A 27,455-nucleotide genomic window follows, 5' to 3' on the forward strand; every position below is an offset into this window, starting at 1 on the left:
GGTCAGTTTAATTTATTTTTACAGTGAGACAGAGAAACGGGTCATATAATTTTCCTCGTTCAATCGAGCTTCATCGATGAATCATGAAGGGTCAATCATAAAGGATTTTCAAGCTGATCAATCAAAACTACCCTGTGCAGGTAAATACAGATTATTTATTTTTTATCTTAAAATTGTATTTCTGTTTTCGTCAAATTAGAACTGTAATTGCAATATTCTTTAACAAAGAAGTTTTCTTGTTTTTGTGCTGGAAATGTCAACTCGTCGAGTAGCAGTTGTGGTTTCAGTCCAAGCGAGGGCCGTGCGAGCAAATATAATTTTATTTCCATAATCTTGTTGATGAACGATTACTTGTGATACTTGAAAGGTGAGCCTCAAAGATTTTTACGAGTGTAGACATCATGTACTGTACTGTGTACTCCCCCATGTTTAGAAAGGGTAAAATATTGCGTCTTCGTATAATATTTGAAAATACCTGGCAAGCAAAAGTTTTAGGAATTTAATTAAATAACCGCGCGACTGAGACTCGACTGGAGGAAACACTCGTTGAAACTTCACTACAAAACGCAACCCAGAAAATATATAATTTCTTGCATAACTTTTTTTTCATTTTAATAGACTTGGTTTTATACTGAGAGGTTGCTTTTTGCACTTTAAATGAAGCCACAGGGACCTCTTCTTCGGTGAGGGTAATTTTCTTTACCTCCATCACGATTTTCTTGGACAAGCGAGCTTGATGACGATTCAAAATTTCCCGCGAACTTAACTACAACTACCAGAAGTCTTTGCGCCTTTACGTCATAATGCAAATGGTCTATTGAGTAAAATGTAGTTTTGATGTTGGAGGCTATGTGTTGGATCATTCCAAATATAATATTGAAATATTTTAGGAATTAGGTTGACTTTTACCGGAAGTTGCGGGGGGAACTAGCTCCAGTCTCCCATTGTAAAATCCACGCCAATTGATCGCATCACGTATTCAAAGATCTGACCAATCAGACGCTGCACTACAATCTCGTGCATGGCCGGTGCTTGGAACGGCGGCAAAAAACCTTTGTCCGCAGCTCCCCCGCGTTTCTTTCTCTCCCAAGCCCTTCGCGGCTCGCATCGCTCGCCCTGCCCCACTTAGGAGCCTGTTCGCAGGCTAACAAATTACCAAAGACGTTTGAACCTGTTCTTGGATTTATCCCGGGGATTTTAGGATTTATAGATTTAACAACAAAGGAAATCAACAATAATAAGTAAGAATTTGAAACAGTGTGCGACGCATTTAATTTTGTACATATAATTCAAATTCTAAATTGCCCCGACATTCCTAGTCTCCTTCGCAGCAGCTGTTGGGCTTGTCACGCAATGCTCTGGAGCATTGCGTGACAAGCCCAACAACGGCTGCGAAGGAGACTATATCATTCCAGGTCAACTGGTAGGGCCGTACATAAACTCTGAAACAGAACTAGAATCACGGTCAACCGTGCTATACGATCTGCACGTGTTACTTATTTCACTGTGTTTTCCAGTTTCTGTATTGTTCATAGTGTCCCTGACATTTTCAGTGACTGATAAAAGTTTGTTTTCTTCGAGGGCAAGCCTATCCTCAGATGTGAAATTCTCTAATCGTTGCCATCTCTTAGGAGGCCATACAATGTGAGTTGCTTTGCCCTGGATCAAACCAACTGCAACCTGAAAAGGAATAGAAGAGAGGAACTTAATTGGTGTAAAGAAGGATTGATACATGAAGGCGAATCTCTGTTTGCAATAATATTAACTTTGAATACTGAAAGAACATAGCATGATCAACTGTCCCTAGAAATTTGACCCTGATGCAATAAAAAGGTTTTTGGCTGAATGCAGGTTTAAAACAGAGAATATTTCAAAAAAGAAAGAAAATGTATGGGTTATCAGTGACTTTGCCATCCAGCAAAGGGCTTTCGTTACTTTTAAGGGATTCGCGCTATGTAGGGAAAACAACTGTCTAAATGCACGCGCAAAATGGCGTAAATGACGAATTTAGACTACGCAATTTCTGTAAAGAACGAAGAAATTTGTATGTACCGAGGTCGCTACGATGAAACTTTTGATTTGTCAACTGCGAGATATTGCCTTCTTTTACTCGTTCTAAGTTTGTTAATTTTAAAAAAATTGCCTTCTTTGCCTCGTTCTAAATTTGTAAATTAAAAGTAAATTCACTTACCGTTAATTGTACGTGATGGGATTTTAGTAGAGTCGTCATTTGTTTACGCCATTTTGCGCGTGCATTTAGACAGTTTTTTCCCTATATAGCGCGAGTCCCTTAAAAGTAACGAAAGTCCAGCAAAGAGGGGGGGGGGGGGAATAGGTAAGCAAGGCAGCAATCAGTTGTGCGGGAAAAAAATCATTGAGATGAGGAGGGCAAGTGAAAAAATTGCAGAGGACAAGGATGATCCTTCGTAACGTCCTGAGGATCAATTGAAAGTAAGTGAGCCATGGTGTTAGAGATTTTGAGCTGTAATGTTGTTTTATGTTGTAAGTACATGAGAGGCACAGTGCTAGTTCATCTGGATCAAGTGACCTGGGTTCATGCCCTGGTCTGTGTCCTTGGGCAAGACACTTTACTCTCATCGTGCCTCCACCCAGGTGTATATATACACTCTTTTTTTTATAAGAATCTAGTTTATAAGAATATCGAGGCTGAAATCTGCGAATTTTTAAGAATATTTTAAGAATAAAACCGAGGCTAAGATTTTGAAAAGAATATAGTTTTTAGTTGAACCAATATCAGGTATTTTCATTTCCGTCACTATATCTCTGTGAGGAATGCTTTGTTTAAAGCGAAAACGGCCAGGCTGCAATGAAATGCAATGGTACATGTGCACAATGTAACACGATACAGATCTGGACACCAAACACTTCTAATTGATTACCTAATACTTGCTAAAATGGAAATGTCAAACGGTGTTTTCTAAGAATGTTCATAAGAATATTTCAGCCTAAAATCGGCAGAAAAATAAGAATATTCAGCCTGGGTCGGAAAAACTGTATTCTTATAAAAAAAAAAAAAGAGTGTAGTTAATCTGGATCAAGTGACCTGGGTTCATGCTCTGGTCTGTGTCCTTGGGCAAGACACTTTACTTTCATCATGCCTCCACCCCGAGGTGTATTACTACATATTAGGTAAAGTTGGTGTTTGAGCCTGCACTTGGCTTATCAGGCTGGAGCTTATCTATATATATATAGATAAGCTCCAGCCTGATAAGCCAAGTGCAGGCTCAAACACCAACTTTACCTAATATGTAGTAAGAACACTGAACTCACCGGCCCAAAGGCATTGCTGTCATGACTGTGAGAATGATTGTCTCCCTCCACCCAGCAATGGCCCTTTGGTATTTTTACAATCTTCTTCTTCTTGTAGCTTAAACTTCTGTAAACAAACAATGATATAGTAGGTTATTTTCTAGTGAGCTAACAGACCGTTGAATCACAATAACTCCAACCTCAAAGGGAAATTGAAAAAAAAAAAAGGTTAGTGTTATGACGGAATTTTAGTTATCAAGGCCCGTAAAATTGGTAAGAAATGAAATGGAGGGGAGTCAAAACAGGTTTGAGTTAGCAGGAGTTTCAAGTTATTGAGGTTCAAGTTATCGGAGATAGTTTATAATCAGGCAATATCACATATTGTTTAAAGCACAAAATAGTGTTCTGGTGGTAAGATTTCTTAACCCTCGGACGTACAAGCAAACTCATACCCCCATCATCGTACAAGGGGGGGTGGATGGAACCCCTCCCCCGGAGTTTTCGTTATATTAAGGCGTAGCGAAATTATTTTGCTCTGAGAAGAAAGCCCTTAGCTTACTCTACAAGATGACATAATTTTAATTGGCTGTGACGTCATATGACGTCACGTGACGTCATAAGAGCCGCCATCTTGGATCCGCCATCTTGGATTTTAACATTTTCTTAGAAAGTCATAAAATAACGGAAATTGATGCAAAATCAAGCTAGAATGCTTAAGGAATGTAAAAATAAACAAATCTTGCACTTCTGTTATAAAAAACTGGAAAAAATCAAGAAAAAGGGCAAGACCTGCTTGTATTTATGATGTTGCCATGGCAACGTCACATACCATGGACACATGGTTGACATATCAAAATTTCCGCAAAGGATGAATGAACAGCTACCGAAAGTTTCAGCATTGTAGGGTAAATGCTTTTTTCAAAATTTTGAAAAAACCTTACGGGGGGGTGGCATCCACCCCCCCCCCCCCTTGTACGTCCGAGGGTTAATTTGGTTTTGTTCTATCTAAATTTATGCAAAATGAAATAATTAATCATACAACAATAGAAAAATAACAACAGTATCAAATGTGTACACTGTCTATCTAATGCCAAATGACATGTACATGTACAGCGTATTTTAACTTACTTGACATGGTCACCTTCCAGAGCTATGACTCGTTTTATCAGAACACCACCAGGGTCTGTTGGATCACTTAAATTCCAGACAAAAATAAGATAAAAAATAAATAAATACCAAAAAACAGTTGACTTATATTAGCACCCTGGGCACTTAAAGTTTAGCAACCAATGACAGGACATCTCTTTTTGCTGGAGACAGGGTAACCATTCAGGATGGAGTGCTTATTATTCTTTTTTTTTACCATGGCATCTTTAAAAAGCACTGAAACTACTGTAGAGGGGGGGCATAAGGGGGGTCCGAAAACCGCAAAACCGTACAGAGATATGCTACAAAACCGCAAACCGCATCAAATTTTACCAAAATACCGAAACCGTAGTTTCAATGACCAACAACGGTAGATAAGACTGGATCATCAAGTCAACGTATCATTGGATAAACAAAACAGTTAAACACATCAAGTATTAACTGGAAGAGACTGCAATTACAAACCAAAGAACCCTGATTTAAAGCAAAACACTTGCTCAAGCTTGTTTAACTGAAGAAAAACAACCGAATGTGAAAGGATCTAGTGGAAACATGGGAGAAACATATTACCGCATACAATTTTCTCACCGATTACCGCGACCTAAAATTTGTAATAACCGCACACCGCATAGTCTTGTAAAACCGCAATACCACAGATTAAAATTAAGATTACCGCAAAACGGCACGAAAAATAACGCAAAACCGCATCACCGCAAACCCTTACGTCCCCCTCACTGTACAAAGAAAATTTTCTTCATGATCTTTACTTCCAAGAGTTTTCAGAGCAAGTAACTACTGACAGTACGGCCTTATGCGCCTACTGGCGCGGCGAGAATTGATGATGATGATGAACTACTGACAGTATCAAACATAAATCTTACATACATGAGAGTGACAACATCACCTCTGTTGATCCCTTCAAACTGTCTCACAGCCCAGCAGTTGACAAGAACTATATCACTACTGAGGCGTGGATTGGGATTTAAAGTCGGCTAAACAAAAACAAAGAAAATCACTCAATTAATTAATAATGAATAAAACAAAAGCAAGTGTACATAGTTTATTTGGATTAACAATTTCTTGGAATGACTGAATATTTTTGGCACTATACAGAGTGCATACCTGTATCACGTACATGTACATGTATATCCTTGAAATACTATGAATAAATTTTTTCAGATTATAAGCTGAATGCTACTTTTGAATACAACTCCTATCCCATCTCCACCTCACATACAAGATTTTCTGAAGGGGTTTTGAAAGTGATCTTTTCTGAGGGGGTTGCTTTGTTGGCATCTTGATTTGAAGCACTTGGGAAACTGTCTGAGGGGGATAGTATATTGCCCTAACCAACAAAAAAAAGCTAACCATAAGCAAACCAGAGTGAAAGCTCACTGCAAGCAAACCAGAGTGAAAGCTAACCACAAGCAAACAGGGGTGAAGCTAACCACAACTGAAACAAACCAGGGTGAAGCTAACCCATGAAAAAGCACATGACATTGCACACTCAGTACCGCTGACCATCATAAATTTCTGCATTTATGCAAAACACTCCTTCCGCTGAGAATGTTGGTAGGAAAATGTAAACCAGGGACCAGTTGTTTGAAGGGTGGATAACATTATCCACTGAATGAATCGCTAACAAGCGGATAAGTGCAGTTGACAAAACGAGTTTGTTCATAGCACGAGTCAAGTTCGAGCCCGAGTCAAGTTCGAGTCACGAGTCAAGTTCGAGTCAAATGTTTTTTTGTCACCTTTTGTTTTCAATATGATTTTTTGACTAGAACTGTTATTGTCAAAAAAATGTCACCGAGGTAAAATAAGGTTTTTCTCACCGCTCAGTTTTTCCGATACAGACGCGATCGCGAAGATCCCATTGCATTTCATTTTGAATTTGCATTTGCATTTCTCGCACCATCATTCAACTGGTGATTTTATAATTTTTCCACAATAAATACCAGTAGTTTGTCAGTTTCTTGGTGGCTTTTCTAGGGCTATACCTAGGAATATAGGTATTTTCCCCATCATGCGAAATACCCATCGTGTTCTATTTCGAGAAGTGGCGAGCGACTCTATTTCAATCTGTGTTTATTTTGTCGCACAGCTGGAATAGGTATATTTTTCGGTTCAAAAATATTTTTATCCGATTCAGAATAACTTTTTTTCAGGTGGCTCTGAATTCGGCATCAATCTTGCCTTGTTTGCGGCTTTAGAGAAATAGAGCACTTGCATTACCGTTGGTGTGTAGGGATATGTCTCGGAGTACTCGGACTCTCATAAATGCTGGAAATGTTTTTTCAGTGAACTGATTTTATCCTGACTCGTTGTGTATCCAGTCAAAAGAAACAACAAATATCATACATTTGCTGAGTAATACATTTCAACTTTATAGGAACCAAGCAATCTTTGAAAAAAGCGTGACGTTTGCCTGTTTTAGACGTCACGCCACTTTTGGTGTTTGTTATGTCGCTTGTCCGTTCACTTTTAATACGCAGGCAATGTTTCAGCTCCCTAACGAGTTTTTTAGACGTGATTTAGTCGATTTAGTCGAATTAGAACTGTGTTGTTGAAATGGAACCCATGCTTTTTAATACAGGTAGGAATCTCTGACAAAAATTAACTGGGATGCCAAGGAATGTTTACTTCTTTGGAAAGCAGCTGCAAACCGATGTAGGAATTAACTCTCGCATTTGGCATTGATAAACAGTCAAATCTTGCTGTTCTTGTACCTATAGTACATCATTTTATATGTAACACAGAAAATAAAATTGTAAGACAAAAAAATGACTTGACTCGAACTTGACTCGTGACTCGAACTTGACTCGGGCTCGAACTTGACTCATACTATGAACAAACTCTTGACAAAATGAACTATGCTATCCACTGGATAGCGATTTAAGCTTATCTTTAGACAGGTAGCGATATCCACCCTTCAAACAACTGGGGCCTTCTGATAGAATTTGTTTTTGTACCCCTGGGGAAAATTATAAAGAGGGGTGGGGGGTGGATATAAAATGAATGGCCCTGTTGATGACGTAAGCTTTAAAGTGCATATGAAGCGAAATTTTTTAATGCATATTTTTAAAGTTTAACATCTTATAAGAAAACCCTGAAAGTTTGAAAAGAAAAGAAAATAAATTGACGATTTTACAACCCAAAAAAGTTGCAGCATTTGGCTCTAAAATTGGCCGGAAAATCACGCGGCCAAAATACCACATGATCTCAGCTCGTGACGTCACGTTGGTTGATTGTTGATTTCACTCCAAAGCATCAGATATGGCAGACAGCGCAAAAACTTCGCGAAGAGGGGGTAGAGGTGGCCCGAACAACAAGAGTTGTCGAAACACTACTTTTACTCCGGGTGTCACAATGCACCGGTGGAGCAATTACAAAATGCAGGGCCAATTTTGAAGCGATATAATTCGGTGGCTCGGCAGCTCGGTAGTCGCGTTAAGTGTTTAAAGAACGAGTAAGTTATATAATTTGGTGGCTCGCCGGTTCCGTAGTCGCGTTAAGTGTTTAAAGAACGAGTACGGTATATAATTCGGCCGCTCGACGGCTCGGTAGTCGTGTTAAGTGTTTAAAGAACGAGTAAGGTACATGTATATAATAATATTCGGCCGCTCGACGGCTCGGTAGTCGCGTTAAGTGTTTAAAGAACGAGTACGGTATATAATTTGGTGGCTCGGCGGCTCGGTAGTCGCGTTACCGTATTTACTCGAATAAGCGCCGCGGCGCTTATTAAATTTTTCGCGCCTCTAATGCGGCGCTTATTCGAGGGCGGCGCTTATTTGAGGGCGGCGCTTATTTAATTGTCATAGTCTATAAGATTCGAACTTTGGTCGGACACCGTACCTCACCGATTTCGCTGAAATTTGGCATGCAGTCTTGTTTTAGGGTCCTAACTACCAAATGGATATTAAAAAGTTTCAATTCTTTTTATTTTGGAAAATATCGAGAAGGCCGATTTGAAGCGTCCGTGACGGCTCGCCAACATGGCGGATCGAAGGTGTTCTTGTTAGTTCGACACTGAACCTGCCGTCACAGTTTCTCGATCATACTTGGCATAGTTATAAAGAACTATCTTTCTTCTTTCTATATATCAAAATAGATTTGGCAAATGTTGAGTTTGGATGATCAACGGCCAAGAAGTTCGAAGGTATGTTAACGATGTTTTGAACAGTCTCAAATTTACTACAAAATGAAAGGCTAATAACTCCACTGTTATCTCGATTTAGAAGTAGCCATTTACCATGAACAAAGCTTGTTCATTGGTGAATTGATTCCATTAATAAAAAAATTGGGGAAATGTAACCGTTAAGAATAAAAAATTATGGAACCTCTAGTAAATTGGCCATTTCAGCGCCAATTCAGCAGATCAGCTCATTTAACAGCAAATAATCGGGAGAAACATGAAAGGGTTACAGTCGTTTATAATAAGCAGTTTCCATGTATTCTTTGCTTATCTGAAACAAATACATGATCTTTGCCAAAGATATGGCGATTTTTGAGCGTACGATCGTTTCTCCAAATTTTTATGTCGGCAACTTTATTTTATTTGTTGTCGAGATTATACGCTGTTGTTATTCAAGTATTCGTTTCACAAGAACTTCTGTTGCTCGCATTTCCCAAATCACTGTTTAAGAAATTGCCCATTCCGTAACAGGGTCATTCTTACTTTTTCTTTAAAAATTACTTGGAAAGCAAGAATGTCATAGAACCGTTTTATACTAGTAAACATACCTGTCAGACAAAAATTCAACTGTTTGTGTTATCTGGCTGTTTTCACAAATATGCAAATTTAGGAATTCTTAAAGTGCCTATCTTTAACTATTTCACGCTTAAAGATTCCTCTAAATCTTTTCGCCTACCTTTAGGACAAACGAAGTTTTGTGTCTCCAAGCAGAATGCTCGTTATCAGCAATGAAAGTCGAAGAGATACAGAAGCTCGAGTAAAATTCTAACTGCTGTGAAATGAACATCGTTTGAGCTTGACGTGTATTTATAGATTGCTCATTTAACAGCAAATAATCGGGAGAAACATGAAAGGGTTACAGTCGTTTATAATAAGCAGTTTTCAGGTATTCTTTGCTTATCTTAAACAAATACATGATCTTTGCCAAAGATATGGCGATTTTTGAGCGTACGATCGTTTCTCCAAATTTTTATGTCGGCAACTTTATTTTATTTGTTGTCGAGATTATACGCTGTTGTTATTCAAGTATTCGTTTCACAAGAACTTCTGTTGCTCGCATTTCCCAAATCACTGTTTAAGAAATTGCCCATTCCGTAACAGGGTCATTCTTACTTTTTCTTTAAAAATTACTAGGAAAGCAAGAATGCCATAGAACGGTTTTATACTAGTGAAAATACCTGTCAGACATAACTTCAACTGTTTGTGTTATCTGGCTGTTTTCACAAATATGCAAATTTAGGAATTCTTAAAGTGCCTATCTTTAACTATTTCACGCTTAAAGATTCCTCTAAATCTTTTCGCCTACCTTTTGGCCAAACGAAGTTTTGTGTCTCCAGGCAGAATGCTCGTTATCAGCAATGAAAGTCGAAGAGATACAGAAGCTCGAGTAAAATTCTAACTGCTGTGAAATGAACATCGTTTGAGCTTGACGTGTATTTATAGATTGCGCTCGAGCTCCGTTAATTAAGTTTATTCATTTGGCGATCAGATAAAAATCAATGAATGATCAGAGTTATTAAAGTCCATTTCTAAGCACGAGAGACACGGAAGTTTGTTTCAGAAGCATTTATGCATAGAAATACCGGTTTATTTTTGAGCGGGAAATCTGCAATTATAATAGCTGGGAGTTTGGGGTGTTTTTTGGTGTAGTTTTTTTTTTTGAGGGGGCTCGGGGAGGGGGGGGGGGTGTGGAAGTGGTGCCCTCGTATCCTCTTTTGTTCTTTTACACAGTGGCCTGAATTTGGAACAGTTCGGGGAATTGATTATCAATTACTCTTCGTTATGCCATGTCACCCCTTAATGTGGGAGCGCCGCGCCTCAATTCACGATAAAAAATTTATGGCCGCCCGGTCCATTTATGTAGTTCTCCGCCAGGTCTCTCAATAGGCAGGTTACGAGCCTAGTGGCCCATCCGGCCGGAGCTCATACCGGTTTCCGCAACGTGAAGCGACAACGAGTATTTTTTACTCCACCCGGATGGGATGCTATTCCATCGCAGGGTTACCTCCCTTCCCGAAAAGCTAAAGATTGACTGGCAATCATTTTTTAACCTGGGTAAGGAAAGGGACTCTGGGAGTTGAGAGGCTTTCCAAAGAACTTAACGCATTGTCCCCCAAAAGCTCTATCCAGGACTGTTTGGTCCAGAGTCCAGCGCAGTGACCATTATTAGGCCATCACGCTCCCCAACCGTGAAAGAAAGTACAAAAATCTGCTTGTATAAGCCCTGGGGTTGTACAGTTTGGTACGAAATGTGGGCTTTTAAATGTGGTAGGTCTTATATCCGTGGTTGGGGTGCGGTGGCTTAAAGCGAAATTAAAAAAACTTCTTGTTTTCTGAAAAAAAACTTCTTGTTTTCTGAAAAACGAGGGCGGCGCTTATTAAAAAGTTTGACGCCACAAAGAATCTTATCCTTTACATTTATTAAAATAGGGTCCCCTGATTGCCAAAAGTCGTCTCTTGCTGAAGATTGTACTGAAGAATGTTCAATAGAAAAACTGAGCGGTAAAACAAGCACTTTGAACTGCAGAACGTCGCTTTTGATGGAAAGAAATGTCCAAGTTTGTTTAAGAGTTGCTTTGTAGTTCTGTTTCTAGTTAAACAGATTTCCTTGAATAAGCGCCGCATCGGGACTGCGGCGCCGGGGGCGGCGCTTATTCGAGGGCGGCGCTTATTCGGGGGCAGCGCTTATTCGAGTAGATACGGTATGATAGTACAGAGGCTTTCCGAAGAACTCAACGCAATATCCCCCCAAAGCTCGAACCGGGATTTAAAAATCTCAAAAAAGTGTTAATATGAATTGTAAATCCACTCATAGCGGTCTGGCCTTACTAAAACCTGGAGAGAGAAAAGACAGTGGGCAGATAAATGAAAGCTGTTCGAGAGTACGCTGTTGAGCAGATTCTGCGAAATTCCCCTTTTTATCCTTTTCTCTCATAAGCCCTCCCAATTCAAGGCCCATATATTTCTTCCAAGTCAACTGTCAAAGTTTAAGGCCACTTTTTTTCTACCAGGTTACCGTCTTGAGAGTTTTAAATTTTATTAAATCTTGGTGACACTGTCCCTTTAATTCATTAATGTAATTCAAATCAGTTTATAAAAACGTTTTTCAGAAAACAAGAAGTTTTTTTAATTTCGCTTTAAGCCACCGCACCCCAACCACGGATATAAGACCTACCACATTTAAAAGCCCACATTTCGTACCAAACTGTACAACCCCAGGACTTTTACAAGCAGATTTTTGCACTTTCTTACACGGTTGGGGAGCGTGATGGCCTAACAATGGTCACTGCGCTGGACTCTGGACCAAACAGTCCTGGATAGAGCTTTTGGGGGACAATGCGTTAAGTTCTTTGGAAAGCCTCTCAACTCCCAGAGTCCCTTTCCTTACCCAGGTTAAAAAATGATTACCAGTCAATCTTTAGCTTTTCGGGAAGGGAGGTAACCCTGCGATGGAATAGCATCCCATCCGGGTGGAGTAAAAAATACTCGTTGTCGCTTCACGTTGCGGAAACCGGTATGAGCTCCGGCCGGATGGGCCACTAGGCTCGTAACCTGCCTATTGAGAGACCTGGCGGAGAACTACATAAATGGACCGGGCGGCCATAAATTTTTTATCGTGAATTGAGGCGCGGCGCTCCCACATTAAGGGGTGACATGGCATAACGAAGAGTAATTGATAATCAATTCCCCGAACTGTTCCAAATTCAGGCCACTGTGTAAAAGAACAAAAGAGGATACGAGGGCACCACTTCCACACCCCCCCCCCTCCCCGAGCCCCCTCAAAAAAAAAAAACTACACCAAAAAACACCCCAAACTCCCAGCTATTATAATTGCAGATTTCCCGCTCAAAAATAAACCGGTATTTCTATGCATAAATGCTTCTGAAACAAACTTCCGTGTCTCTCGTGCTTAGAAATGGACTTTAATAACTCTGATCATTCATTGATTTTTATCTGATCGCCAAATGAATAAACTTAATTAACGGAGCTCGAGCGCAATCTATAAATACACGTCAAGCTCAAACGATGTTCATTTCACAGCAGTTAGAATTTTACTCGAGCTTCTGTATCTCTTCGACTTTCATTGCTGATAACGAGCATTCTGCCTGGAGACACAAAACTTCGTTTGGCCAAAAGGTAGGCGAAAAGATTTAGAGGAATCTTTAAGCGTGAAATAGTTAAAGATAGGCACTTTAAGAATTCCTAAATTTGCATATTTGTGAAAACAGCCAGATAACACAAACAGTTGAAGTTATGTCTGACAGGTATTTTCACTAGTATAAAACCGTTCTATGGCATTCTTGCTTTCCTAGTAATTTTTAAAGAAAAAGTAAGAATGACCCTGTTACGGAATGGGCAATTTCTTAAACAGTGATTTGAGAAATGCAAACAACAGAAGTTCTTGTGAAACGAATACTTGAATAACAACAGCGTATAATCTCGACAACAAATAAAATAAAGTTGCCGACATAAAAATTTGGAGAAACGATCGTACGCTCAAAAATCGCCATATCTTTGGCAAAGATCATGTATTTGTTTAAGATAAGCAAAGAATACCTGAAAACTGCTTATTATAAACGACTGTAACCCTTTCATGTTTCTCCCGATTATTTGCTGTTAAATGAGCAATCTATAAATACACGTCAAGCTCAAACGATGTTCATTTCACAGCAGTTAGAACTTTACTCGAGCTTCTGTATCTCTTCGACTTTCATTGCTGATAACGAGCATTCTGCTTGGAGACACAAAACTTCGTTTGTCCTAAAGGTAGGCGAAAAGATTTAGAGGAATCTTTAAGCGTGAAATAGTTAAAGATAGGCACTTTAAGAATTCCTAAATTTGCATATTTGTGAAAACAGCCAGATAACACAAACGTTGAAGTTATGTCTGACAGGTATTTTCACTAGTATAAAACCGTTCTATGACATTCTTGCTTTCCTAGTAATTTTAAAGAAAAAGTAAGAATGACCCTGTTCCGGAATGGGCAATTTCTTAAACAGCCAGTTGGGAAATGCGAGCAACAGAAGTTCTTGTGAAACGAATATTGAATAACAACAGCGTATAATCTCGACAACAAATAAAATAAAGTTGCCGACATAAAAATTTGGAGAAACGATCGTACGCTCAAAAATCGCCATATCTTTGGCAAAGATTATGTATTTGTTTAAGATAAGCAAAGAATACCTGAAAACTGCTTATTATAAACGACTGTAACCCTTTCATGTTTCTCCCGATTATTTGCTGTTAAATGAGCTGATCCGCTGAATTGGCGCTGAAATGGCCAATTTACTAGAGGTTCCATAATTTTTTATTCTTAACGGTTACATTTCCCCAATTTTTTTATTAATGGAATCAATTCACCAATGAACAAGCTTTGTTCATGGTAAATGGCTTGTTCTAAATCGAGATAACAGTGGAGTTATAAGCCTTTCATTTTGTAGTAAATTTGAGACTGTTCAAAACATCGTTAACATACCTTCGAACTTCTTGGCCGTTGATCATCCAAACTCAACATTTGCCAAATCTATTTTGATATATAGAAAGAAGAAAGATAGTTCTTTATAACTATGCCAAGTATGATCGAGAAACTGTGACGGCAGGTTCAGTGTCGAACTAACAAGAACACCTTCGATCCGCCATGTTGGCGGGCCGTCACGGACGCTTCAAATCGGCCTTCTCGATATTTTCCAAAATAAAAAGAATTGAAACTTTTTAATATCCATTTGGTAGTTAGGACCCTAAAACAAGACTGCATGCCAAATTTCAGCGAAATCGGTGAGGTACGGTGTCCGCGAACTTTAAAAAAAGCTCGAAAATTATGGAGTATTACACTTAAAATTTGGACGCTACAAAGAATCTTATCTTTTACAGTTATTGAAAAGAGCGTCTCTTGATCGTCAGTATTTGTCTCTTGCTGAGACAGAAGTGGCGCTAGCTGTCGTGGCAAAGTTTGCGATCTTCACAACAACTACAGAACTACGTATTGTAAGAGTGTTGAATAGAAAAACTAATGGGAGAGCGATAAAACAATAACTGCAAAACATTGCTTTTGATGCAAAGAAATGTTTAAGCTTGTTTTAGAGTTGCTTTGTAGTGCTGTTTTAAGTTAAACGAAATTCTTCAAATAAGCGCCGCATCGGGACTGCGGCGCTTATTCGGGGGCGGCGCTTATTAACTTTTTTGTCCCAAATGCGGCGCTTATTCGAGGGCGGCGGTTATTCGGGGGCGGCACTTATTCGAGTAAATACGGTAAGTGTTTAAAGAACGAGTAAGGTATATAATTCGGCCGCTCGACGGCTCGGTAGTCGCGTTAAGTGTTTAAAGAACGAGTACGGTATATAATTTGGTGGCTCGGCGGCTCGGTAGTCGCGTTAAGTGTTTCCCTGTCACTCGACATATTTCCTTACTCAGCGCTTACTGTAAACAAAACCTTCGCAACCAAGCTCCCACCAAGGTGACGTCACAGTCAGGATTTCGTAATAAAAACTCGACCCAGTCTCCGGACACTTTTTTGACAGAAAAACAGTATTTTATAGCTACAAAATTCCCTCGAATCTTTGTTCAGTAGAATTTTAATGTTTACAGTGTTTTTATATACATCTTGAAGAACTAAAAACGACAGAAAAAAATTTCGCTTCATATGCACTTTAATATAAGCTTACATGCAGTAATTTTAAGTAATTTAGGAGGCGACTTAAAAGTGCAGCTGATTGTTATATAACTTCTTCTTGGGCTAAACTGTAGAATACCGGGCCACTAATTTGCATCTCATTGAATTTGAATGGTTCCTTTTGTTTCTACTATGCTTCGTTCTTAAAGCGTTCAGAGATATGTAAATAAGTGGCCCGGTATTGTAAAATCGCTCCTTCTTCTTGAATATGTGATCTTGAATTTGTAGGCTTTAATGTATAGCTGGGGATTTCTTTTAACCCTACCTGCATAGAGATGCCGAAAACTCCTTTGACACTACCCACGTTCTCCACGAATGTCACCACTACCGGCAAACCGATGACAAAGCCCTTAGTAAACATTCCCAGGACCCTGAGGTACGGCCGTACTCGCTGATAAACCATTACGGCTTATTTAAGAGTGCGTAAAACTTGGTCTGCAAACCAAAACTTTTCTTCCGTCATAACTCCGCTCCGTGCTTGCAATCCGCCATATTGTTCATCGCCCCAGTCCTTTTAGGTTGCGCGTCCAATATGGCGCATATGTGAGCTGCAAAACGTGGAGTCGGATTGCTCTCGAGTTAGCTGAGTTCGTTTGAGGTTGAAATGATCATGCTGGCGGAAATTGCATTCAAATTTTAGCAATTAGTATAGCTATGGAGTCAGATGGCGATAAAGCAACTGCAGTTGGCTGTCCGTCAGAAACGGTGAGCTTTGAAGAAACTGATTTGAGTTTGTGCTCATCATCCGCACTTCTCCCTGGGGTTGAGCTGGGGGAATGAGATAGCCCAGGGAATATAGCGGAATAACATGGAATATGGGTCTTTGGGTGCTAGGGGAAAATTTAAACCTGTTGGAAGTTTGCAGGTAGGGCTTCAAGTCCAGAAATTGGCGGTTAGAAAATGTAAGCCTGTTTTGTAGTAAGTCTTACCCCTGAAGAAGATAAAGATTGCTTAACTTAAACAAAAGCGTGTCTTGCAAATAGAATTGAGCCAAAAAATGAACTAGCAAAAACATGTGGCAAACTACAGATTTAGAGGTGTCAACTGAACACAAACAGGAAACCACGCAGCTCTGACCAGTGACTTCTAATGCACTTATCATTGACTTTCCCGGGGGTCGAACCCGAATGCACCCCCGGGGATTTGTCTTCAGGCCCAAACAAAAACCTACTAAGTCCCTGGGGTATGGGGCATATTTCACATACCAATTTCCCCTACCCCTGGGTCTAAGACGCAGAAAAAATACCTTTATTTACTATAAAGCGAATGTTTCTTTATCTATTTCTGAACCATCCTCTTCTGTTATGACTGTATAGAGCTGGGCATCATCATCGCCTCTCAACTTATTCCAAGTTTGCTCTTCGCTAAAGATTTATTATGTCCCAAGCTTTGAAAAACAGCATCTTTGTACAGAAAACACTGCGGACCTTCACAAAATGTCATGTACAAGAATAACAAATGGCAGAAAGGTTGTCATCTCGAAGGGCACGTTTCAAAAACAAAACAACGTCTCTACCCCGCAGGACAATAATTATTTGTGTCAAAACTGCACCATTCCCTTCGTGTGTTCCCAGGGGTTACCCGTGGATGTCCCTGGAGTCGACCCCTGGGAAAGCCAATAATAAGTGCATAAACAGTCAGGCGACAATCTTACGGCTCTGTTCAATACATAATGCCTCCAAATAAAACAGTGCCCCTCAGAAAGGAGTGAGAAGCAAATAAGATCAACAGGCTGAATTTAACATGGAACGGTTAAGTTACAAATGCTTGAATGTAGGAGTGCTGTAGGCCCGTCACCTTTTTTTTTTTTGTACTAATTACATAAAATAATTTAATTTCAATGCATCTAGGCAGAGATAATGTCAAGTTGTTGATAGATTAATGACAGGTTAATCAAAAGGGGCAGAATGGTGGCTTCTATTCTTTGTCAACAGGCTCTCCCCTTCTAATCCCTTCTTCCCTTTTTTCCACCCATCCTTGACGGGAGAGCCTAACATAACTTTAAAGTTCTGTGTAATGGTAACTGTTTAAAGTCCAGGCCAAATGAGAATGAGAGTTGACTCTCATGGGAGTTTTCATCAACTCTCATCGACTATCATCAACTCTGGCCAAACAAGAATGAGAGTCATTGAGAGTCCATCAAGAGTGATGCGTAATTTCACTGCGTGACAAGTCCCACAACACAACTTGCATGTAAACAAACATGGTGTACGGTTAGCTGATATTAAAAAGAAACAAAGGAGTTTTGGATGCAAGTGAAAAGCTGCTGCGTGTTTATTTTTAATGTTATGTTTAATGAGGAAGAAGAGAGTGTTCGTGTAAAGAAAATCTATTGAAAAAAATCTGACTGATTCTCTTTTTTTTGCTATTTAACAATTAGACTACGAGCCCGAGTTTTCTATGAGCAAATAGTCAACGAGGCGCAGCCGAGTTGACTATCGCTCATAGAAAACGAGGCGAGCAGTCTAATTGTTTTAGTAGAAACTCTAAATGATTGCAGTCCAAAACCTACAATATTGTGCACTTTGAAGACAAAAATCAAGAAAATTAACCGCTTAAAGAGCTACGGGCGCGCGCGACTGTTTTCTATCGGCGAATAGAAAACAGTGGGAGAACCAATCAGATTCGCGGATTTCCAATAAAACACAGCTGAGTTTCTACTAATTGCTCATAGAACACGATTCTGAGGTGCTCGTAAAAGAGAAAGTTTTTTGTAATTTTAGGCTAAAGTAAAAGACTATACCAACACAACAAGACTATTTCAGCCTTTGCTTTCTAGGAGTGATAATCAACTCAGCTAGACATTTTTGACTACTCATAGAACACGAGGGCATGTAGTTTAATTGTTAATTATTTACCATCTCTAAAGTCTACTCTTTAACTGTAGAATATTTGTCATTAGTCTCTTGCAGGAAAAGCAAGTGTTTGCCAAGGATGCCCAGGACAGTTTCTTTGCAGTCAGCAAGGTGTGTTATAATTTAAATTTCAAAAATACTTGTCTGACTTCTGAAATGCATTAATACAGAGTCAGCAGTTTTTCGAAATCAAAATGGGTAATGAACCAGGTTCTCTGTTGGTATACTTGTAGGCAAAATAGATTCAAAGTACATAAAAAAATAAAAATAGAAATTTATACTATGACTGTATATATTAATATACTCTAATTTTAACTATTGAAAACTACTGTTGTTTCAAATCATTCTTAGAAAAATATTGCTCACAAATAAGCCTCTGGTTAGCTGACTGTACATGATTGTGCAAAATTCTTATTTGGAAAGTAATAAGCAAGTATTAGTTAGCTTGAATGCTGACAGGTTAATTTGTTTTTTAGGTTGTAAAAGGGAAAGCCTCGAGGCATGGGGCCCATACTGCCAGAGCTTATCCCGGTTTCTGTAGCATTAAGCAGCTAGGAATATAATTTCTACTCCCCCCTGAATGGGATGATAGTCCATCACAGGGTTCCTTCCCAACATTATGTCGCCAGTACCCATTTATACACCTGGATGGAGAGAGGCACTATGAGAGTAAAGTGTCTTGCGCAAGAACACAACACAGTGACCCCGGCCAGTGCTCGAACCCAGGCCGCTCGATCCAGAGTCCGGTGCACTAACCATTAGGTCACCGCCCCTCCCCTTTTTTTAGGTTTTACTAAGTGTAAAATGAATTCTAGGTCAAAATGTTTTTAAACTACCTGTAGTTTGATTTGCATTTTCCCTTATTCCATTTTTTTTTTATCCGGCCATATTCCCAAGTCAGCATGATAAGGAAAAGCACATTCAAACCATTGATAGTTTAAAACCATTAATTTCATCTTAAAATTAATTTATAATTTTAAAAAGGTTTTAATTTGACTTAATGTTTCTGGGCTTACAAAAAGTAAATGACTTGACTGTATACAATCAACAGGAGGTGTAGACCCAGATCAAGAGATGATTGATTTGCGAATGAATGCTGTCAAACACAAGATACTAATATTGTCTGGCAAAGGAGGTAATATTAATTATTTTATGGAGCAGTAAAAGGAGTATAAACTCTACATGTATGTATCTTTGTGTTGCACTAAGAAATTATTGACCCAGTTACATTGTGCTGTGGTTTGGGTATTGGGTGTCATCTTTTGAATCCTTTTAGTTGAATATATATGTACATTTTAAACTTAACATGTACCCAAAAAATGAACAGACATTCCAAGATTACTTCAATCTCCACTCTCAAAATAGTGCTTTTTCCTTAAATATATCTCCCAACCTTTAATGAGGTCAGCAGCCAAAAAAGTAGTTACCGTATTTTCTCAATCAAACGCCCCCGGCGTTTATTTCAAACTTGGCTCCGTGGATCCGGCGTTCATTTGAATGGTGCAGTTTATTTGAGCAAAATGTTTATTAAACAAGGGTTTTTAATCTTTATTTGTGACATGAATGTAGCTTGCCATCATACCTAAAGCATATTACACCTTAAATAAATGCCTGAAAGACTTACTTACCACTCTACCTTGGAGACCCGGCGTTTATTCGGGGCCCGGCATTTAATTGAGAAAATACGGTACACTGTCTCTGTACTGATCAATGCACGGTAACTTTGTATTGATATCAAATTGTAATTAAATGCTGACTTTTCTATTCACATTATAAATAATGTATTTTTATTTACACAAAATGAAAACAAAAAAAGAAAAATAATTATAATATATTTAAATTGAAAGAAAGCTTTGACTGTATTTTACTTTTTAAGTAGTACAGTCATGTATATGTACATGTAAATTACAAATTAAAAGATTTGTAAATATTTTGTTTTTCTGCAGGTGTTGGTAAATCAAGTGTAGCAGCAACCCTTAGCATGGCTCTTGCTAACATGGGTAAAAAGGTACTTATTAAATGTTTATTCATCAAATTTTAATCTAAGGACAAATGACCATATTTGAGCAATACCATGTAGGTATATACTTCTTATATCCAGTAGGCTGTACATCGCCTACCTACACTGTATTGAATTACTACTGAAACAGGTAGAGCGCAAATTCAAAAACATTCGTAACCGTACGGTTGTTTTTGGCACCAAACGGCAACGATCTGCATCACGTGGCTTTGCTTGTCAAATGAAAAAGGTGAACGTATGCCTGCAGACACATTCCTGAACGTTTCATTCAACATTTGATGAAGTTTTCGATTATGGCATTCTCTGTAAACAGCAAAGGCAGGACATTGATATCAGAAAAACCAATCGATGACGGCCTAAGAGGCACTAGTATAATCGACACAATTATTGCTGATGGCGGCCCGAGGACCACATACTACCGAAACAGGTAGAGCGCGAATTCAAAAACATTTGTAACGGTTGTTTTTGGCGCGAACAACGCAGTCAGAACGCAAAGGAATGTAACCATGTGCGTTTACCTTTTTCATTTGACAAGCAAAGCCATGTGACACAGATCGTTGCCGTTTGGCGCCAAAAACAACTGTTACGCATGTTTTTGAATTCGCGCTCGGTAGTATTGGCTAACAGCATAGGTTTGTTATGCGCAGACAGATACAATTATGTAACCACGAAGCTTTGTCATAGGCTCGCAGTGCTTGCAGAGGACTATGTTAGCCCTGAATGTCTGCAAGTCTGTTACGATAATGATGCTGTCAGTTACATTTCTTTCTTTATTGTCACCCATTTTGCAGGTGGGGCTTGTAGATCTGGATATCTGTGGTCCCAGCATACCCAAGTTAATGGCAGTAGAAGGACAACAAGTGATTAACTCTCCTTATGGGTGGACCCCCCTCAAGTAAGAAGCTGTTACTACCTGCAGTGCAAAATTTACAGTGTGATTGCTATGGTCTTGAAAAAAGAATTGTTGTTGGTGACTGCTGCTGTGTCGACTCAGTTGAGTAGTGAGTCAACTGGTCACGGCTGACAGTAAAACAACAAACAACACAACAAGAACACATAAGATTGGCAGTGAAAGCATTCAAAGTAATCAAGGTGAAAGGTGGAAGTAAATGGAAGATTACTGCAGGCAGTTAAAAACAAACAAACTGAAAAACAAGCAATTTATTGGAGCGCATAAATGAAACATAGCTTATTACAGAGAATAAATTTACATCTACATATTGAGGGCATTCTAATAGCTTTTAAAATAAATATTGATTGAGTTGATTATTCCATTCTGACTCAGATCCCCTCATTTTGATGTGAAAGTCATGTCAGTGGGCTCCCTGTTGGCAAAAACAGATAATGCGTAAGTTTGTAAGTTGTAAAACTTATTGTTACTAAATAATATTATTACATGTACACGTACATTGTATATCTTCACATTCTTTATAAAAGTATAAAATATTTGAATTAAACATTGCATTGTTATCCTTCATCATTAAATTTGCCAATAACAATTTGTACACCTTGGTGGAGAGAAAAGCACCTTGCCCAAGAGCAAATGCAGTGACCCCAGCAACGGCTGAAGAACCTGAAGCCCAGGGGACTAAACAATTATGCCACCTCCTATTTTAGAAATGAACCTATTAAGCACCACTTCTAATGCATTTTCAGCTCATTTTACATGTACAAATCATGTATTCCAATTTGTGAGCATGCGCAGAGTACTTGTTCTGTATTTTCAGCCAATCAGATTTGTCAGATTTAAAATTTCATTTAGTTTGCTTTAGTACTAGACAATCAGGTCCAACAAATTCTCTTTGCATCTTGTACATGTACATGTACACGATGGAAATTACTACTCTACAAATCCAAAATGTGTAAATAACATTTATGTTATGTTGTGTTATGTTTATGTAACTTGTTCATGTAGTTCAAGCATTACTCTCTCTAAGAATAAATAAAAAAATAAATATTCATGTTTTTGCTAAGAAATTTCCCAATAACAAGATTGAACAAAGTTTTTTTTCTTTGTGTCTAGGATAATATGGCGTGGACCACGAAAAACAGGTAACCACACATTCGCACAAGTGACCTCTTTGTACATGAAGTGTGAAATTCAACTTTTGGCTTTGTCACAGTCCCCTTTCAGTTTGTGAGAGCATTATTTTCTTATCCCATTTCATACCCACAGAAAGCATACTGCATTTCTTTTCTTAATTTTGTGAACTTGAATGACCCCTCAAAATACTTACTCTGTTCGAGGCCTTTGAGTGGTCCTTTTAAATACCTTTAGATTCACCTACGTCTAAAGTCGTTTTGCTATCGAGCTGTAGTCACCCTACGGTACGGCCGAGAATATTTCTTGTCCTTTAAGCCTGAGCAAAGGGTGACTACAGCATGTTAGCGAAATGTCTTTAGACGTAGGCGAATCGACCTTAGACTTTAGCGAACTGGTCGTTTAGCGAATCCACTCGTACATGTAGGCGAAACAACCGCAATTCCACAATAGTGACAGGGTTCGCATGCACCTTGAAAGTCCTTGAAAGTAATTGAATCTCATAATAAAAATTCAAGGCCTTGAAAGTCCTTGAAATTTGGTTTTCGGTCCTTGAAGGTCCATGATTTTTTTTTAGACTGCCAAAATAAGCGATTTTTTTAGTTCTTTAGCAAGCACATCAACCGTTGATTTGAGGGTAAATTTCATGAAAAAAGACCTTGAAATTTCCAAGAAGGGTCCTTGAAAGTCTTTTAAAAGTCCTTGAATTTTTGGCCTGAAAAAGTGTATAAACCATGTAGTGATTACCACCCCCCCCCCCCCCGATTTCTTGTCTGTTTTACAGCCTCAGCTGTCAGAAAACAAACTGTCAAATCATCCATTCAGTAATGGTTAGTTCGTTTCTGTAGGTTTAATCAAGCAATTTATGAAGGACACCTTCTGGGGAAGACTTGATTTCCTTATCTTTGGTAAGTGATACACCGGTAATAGGGTAATCTTTCCCCTTTTGAGCCCTGTCCCAACAGTAAACTCTCCTTTCGAGTGGACTCACTTCTGACATGTCTCTTATATCATTTTATTGAATGAATTGGTTGAGAGAATTTGTGTATTGAGATCTCAAAATAATCATTTCTCCCTGGCGGTCATGCAACGTCTATATTCTCATGCCTCACATACTTAGTTGCTTGCCTTATTTTTTTCTTTTTTTTGAGTGGGGGGGAGAACTGGATTTTGAAGCAATAACAACAATAACAACAACAACAGCGACAACAACAACAACAACAACAACAACAACGACAGAAGAAACTAAAATCACTCAGAAGTATGAATCATTGACAAAGCTTTATACATTTGGTCCGGGTTGTTTTTCGTGGATTAATTTTTGTTGAGTTTGAGATTAGGCGGGATCAAGACAGAAGGAAAGAAAACAGAAAGCCTCACCAAAAAGCTATAAAGCACAAATCAAAATTCACGCTAGTTCTGGATTAGTTTAATAAATATTTTAGTTTGTAGGGGGGGGGGGGGGGACCCACTACTAACTATGGCTTAACCGTGCTCTCAGTTTGCGACCTCAGTTAGAACTCTCGACTGCCAATGTGCCAAAGATAAGTCCACCGAGATTTGTACACGAATGGTATCCTTCAGCTATATCTACGACTTTTCCCCTCAGACACGCCGCCCGGGACTTCAGACGAGCATCTTACAGTTGTCAAAGCGCTGAAGAATGTCAACCCAGACGGTGCTGTTATTGTGACCACGCCCCAAGACGTTGCTTTGGCTACGATTCGTAAAGAACTCAACTTTTGCCGTAAGATGGATGTCAAAGTGTTGGGCATCGTGGAGAACATGAGTGGATTTGTTTGTCCTTACTGTCAGGTAAATATTATACTATTAGAGGAACAGCACTTGATTTAAGAAAGGAATAACTAACCGCGACACACTAAAATAAATAATAAATAATGCCTTAACAGTCCATATAAGCAAAAGGTCTAAAGCTATGTACGCTGTGAAATTTTCTTATTACAGTGCTTCAAATAAAACTTAATGTACTGTGCTTCTACACGTGTATGTAAAGTTCATGAGTAACTTGATTTCACATGTAAGCATAACATAAGCATATTTGCAGCAATTTCTTTATTTTATTGCAACACTTGTTACATGTGTTGCAATAAAGGTAATTGGGCCTCTGCGTCTTGTTTTAAGCTCAGTTCAGGCGCAGACCAGGTCAAATTAAGTCTCACCAAAAAGCGCATTGCGTAGGGACTGAAAACTGCCAGGAAACATATAGACAAATAAACATAGTCAGGTTCCACACGCTAATAATAACTGGGCACTTAATCACAGCAAACGCATCGAACTTTTGTTTACCGACCTAACGCTAACAGAATATGTATTTCTACATGTACATGTGTGCTTTTTTAAAGTTCAACTGGCTGCTTTGAATTCTTCGCCTCTCAGGCTAAATCACAGCCGTGATGTAAAGATTCAATCAAAATCTACTTCCTGTAAGGTTGGGGTCGTTTCCCTTTATCGAGATTGGTAAAGTTATCCTATCTTTAAACAAATCCTCCGTAAGGCAATGTGTTTGTTCATTCTTGTCCAGGAATGCTCCAACCTGTTTTCATCTGGTGGTGCGGACAAACTTGCGAATGAATATGGTCTCCGTTTCCTCGGCAAGATCCCGCTTGACCAGGTAAAATGTGAAAGATCTGTCTATTTGCCTGTTCGTTAATTTGATACTCTTGTTAGTCTTTTTCGTTACTCTCCTTCGCAAAATCTGTCAAGGGGAATTAAGCAACAGGGAATCGCCGCAGTTAAACTCTATCGTGTTTTTAACATGAGAAAACAAACAAGTCTCTAGGCGGACGAGAGATTGATATTTTTTTTCAGCAATTTTGCTTTGATGTAATGATCCTACAAATGAAATTGCAGGTAGAGTTATATTCAAACACGCCATTCCTTACTTTCAGTTTCTGTGGTACGTTTCATGTTCAAGGAGGTCACTGTGATAACCCTTGATAACCGGTGACACAGTTTAGCAGCCGTGGACAGCAGAGCTGTTGAAACAAACTATTTTTAGTACATGTACTTCCCATTGTGTTTATTGACGATTTGCTCTCCTTTCTTTGCATAGAACCTTTGTGTTTGCTGTGAACAAGGCTCAAACATTTTCGAAACGTGCCCAGAATCTCCAGCAGGAAAAGTGCTGCAATCCCTAGCCTCCGAGCTTACCGAACTGTTGAAACAGGAAGTGACGTCATCGTGACCAGATAATTCGCTGATAACTGTCAATTCCAGACCTTACCAGAAACGTTTTTATTGGAATGGGTGGATGCCCAGTAAAAATGGGTCATTATTGGCCGTGTTCTTCCGGGTTTATAGTCAAGTGAAAACCGAGATTTGCGACTTCATTTTTTGTCGCTCAATGATTATATCGGATTGAGAGGATCTCCAGTTTAAATGGATCATTATTGACAATTTTCTACCACGACAAATTCAAGTGAAAACGGAGATTCGCGACTTCATTCTTTGTCTCTTAAAGCGAAAAAATGGTAATCAAAGTCGCACAAAACAAGTAGTGAGAAAATAGAACGCAATACAGACTGAAAGGGTTAGGTGTAATTAACGTGTTAATACCGTCAATGAAATAATTCAGAATCCTCTAATGCATGTATTCTCATTTACTTTTCTTTGACAAATATTGAGAACAACCACATGCAGAAAACAAAATAAAATGCAATGAATAAAGGTAATGAAAAACTCTTCCATACCTTTTTTCTTTGTTCCTAACAACACTTGAACTAAACATTTAAATGCCAATTCAGGTTCCAAGGAAAGAAGCTGTTCTGTTGTGGGCCTCTCCCTTAACTTTATTACGATTAATTTATGATGTCTAAAAGGTTGATGGAAACGAGAATGAAAATAATGGAGAAATCGTCTTCATTGCATGGCACAAAATTCAAACAGTAAATGTCGAATTTATTTCTATACAACTGTGATTACAGCTGAAAGTCACACATATTGTTACTTGTATTTTCCGTGACAATTTTTTGTTGCTGATCTTTGACTTCAAAATGGATAATATTCCTTGAATTAGCAATACCGAACATGCGCGATATAAACTTGTCTCACCCATGTACAGCGTGAAACGAAATGCGCTTGAAATATTTAAACAAATGTAAACCTTAAAAAAATATATTTAGAAAGCAAAGAATTTTAACCTTGTTCAAAAAATGTTGGCACCGTAATGATATGACATAACAATTCAATGAACAGCAAAAAGTCCACATCAGAAGTCCCTTCTTGTTGGGGGACTTCAGAAAGCTCTATCATTTTTGGGGTTAATCGTTACTGAACTGAGGTTATGATGATGGCACACTTTCAAACAAAGCACCTGGTATTTAGGTTTACACTTTGGGCACGATAACGCTCATCTAGCGTTCACACGCAGTTCATTACAAAAATGAAGCAATTAAAAATACATTTAGGGACTGGTCAATAAGTACCAGGGGGGGTGGGCCGGAGCAATTGGAAAAGTGGTGGCTCAAAAATTTGTGACCCACCCTTTCCTTCTGGCTCAAAACTGATTGACCCACCCCTGATAGAGGGTTGAAAATTACATGACCCACCCCCTTTGCTAAAAAAAATAGGGACCAATCATTTCTTTATCATCTGTTAGGAGTTGGAGATTTTTGATTTGACTTCAGCTTTTAAAGTGAAATTCCCTACATAGACATTTTCCCTGATGGACACTGCGGTTCCATGTACGTCTTTTTCCATTTTCTTTACACACCAAAGAAGGATGAATTTATCGCTTCTTATACTAGCCTTTTGTAAGTTTTCCACATATTTGTGTGTAAAGTCCATGGGGAAATTTAGACACAAACATGCAAAAAACTGAATCAGTATGTAATATTAATTCATAATCAATTATTGAAGAGTTCATATTTTTATACAGAAATTAATAACAGAAACTTCAACCACTGTCCGTCATTCATATTTGCAAAGTGTTTGACTAAAGAGTTTACTGGTATTAAAAGGCCAAAAGCTCAGCGTGAATCTATGCAGGTTGAAGAGAGACAAGCAAAACTGATGTTACGATCACAAGTCATCTAGGGGGGTCAGGGGGCATGCTCCCCCGGGAAATTTTTATACTTGGGCCTTTTGAAATCGCTAGAAATTCAAATAAAACTGCTCACATGGAGAAATTTATCAATTTTATATAATGATGAATACAACTTTTCTTGGAACTATAACAGTTTAAAGTTAGTGAATAAATAAGATGACCCACCCCCTACGTGTAGATCAAAATTACATAG

The 27,455-nt window shown here is 38.8% G+C and overlaps 2 protein-coding genes across 2 annotated transcripts; one reads left to right on the forward strand and one right to left on the reverse strand.

The window, feature by feature from the left end:
- Positions 1–1,242: 1,242 nt before the first annotated feature.
- Positions 1,243–15,797, reverse strand: LOC144628538 (mitochondrial inner membrane protease subunit 2-like). The gene is made up of 5 exons (XM_078486653.1): positions 15,547–15,797; positions 5,302–5,408; positions 4,399–4,464; positions 3,292–3,397; positions 1,243–1,680 (listed from the first exon to the last, which is right to left on the reverse strand). Exons 1-5 carry the CDS (start codon positions 15,682–15,684, stop codon positions 1,417–1,419), a joined length of 681 nt encoding a protein of 226 aa, XP_078342779.1. The 5' UTR covers positions 15,685–15,797; the 3' UTR covers positions 1,243–1,416.
- On the forward strand, positions 15,790–25,899 carry LOC144628526 (cytosolic Fe-S cluster assembly factor NUBP2 homolog). Its single transcript, XM_078486643.1, has 11 exons — positions 15,790–15,986; positions 18,184–18,247; positions 19,188–19,271; positions 20,083–20,144; positions 20,948–21,051; positions 21,442–21,504; positions 22,180–22,208; positions 23,046–23,105; positions 23,807–24,012; positions 24,740–24,829; positions 25,271–25,899. The coding sequence occupies exons 1-11, from the start codon at positions 15,936–15,938 to the stop codon at positions 25,400–25,402; spliced, it is 945 nt and encodes a 314-aa protein (XP_078342769.1). The 5' UTR covers positions 15,790–15,935; the 3' UTR covers positions 25,403–25,899.
- Positions 25,900–27,455: the final 1,556 nt, after the last annotated feature.

Source organism: Oculina patagonica, chromosome 10 (assembly GCF_052425735.1).
Source record: "Oculina patagonica isolate OP01 chromosome 10, crgOcupat, whole genome shotgun sequence".
Taxonomy (NCBI): Eukaryota; Metazoa; Cnidaria; class Anthozoa; order Scleractinia; family Oculinidae; genus Oculina; species Oculina patagonica.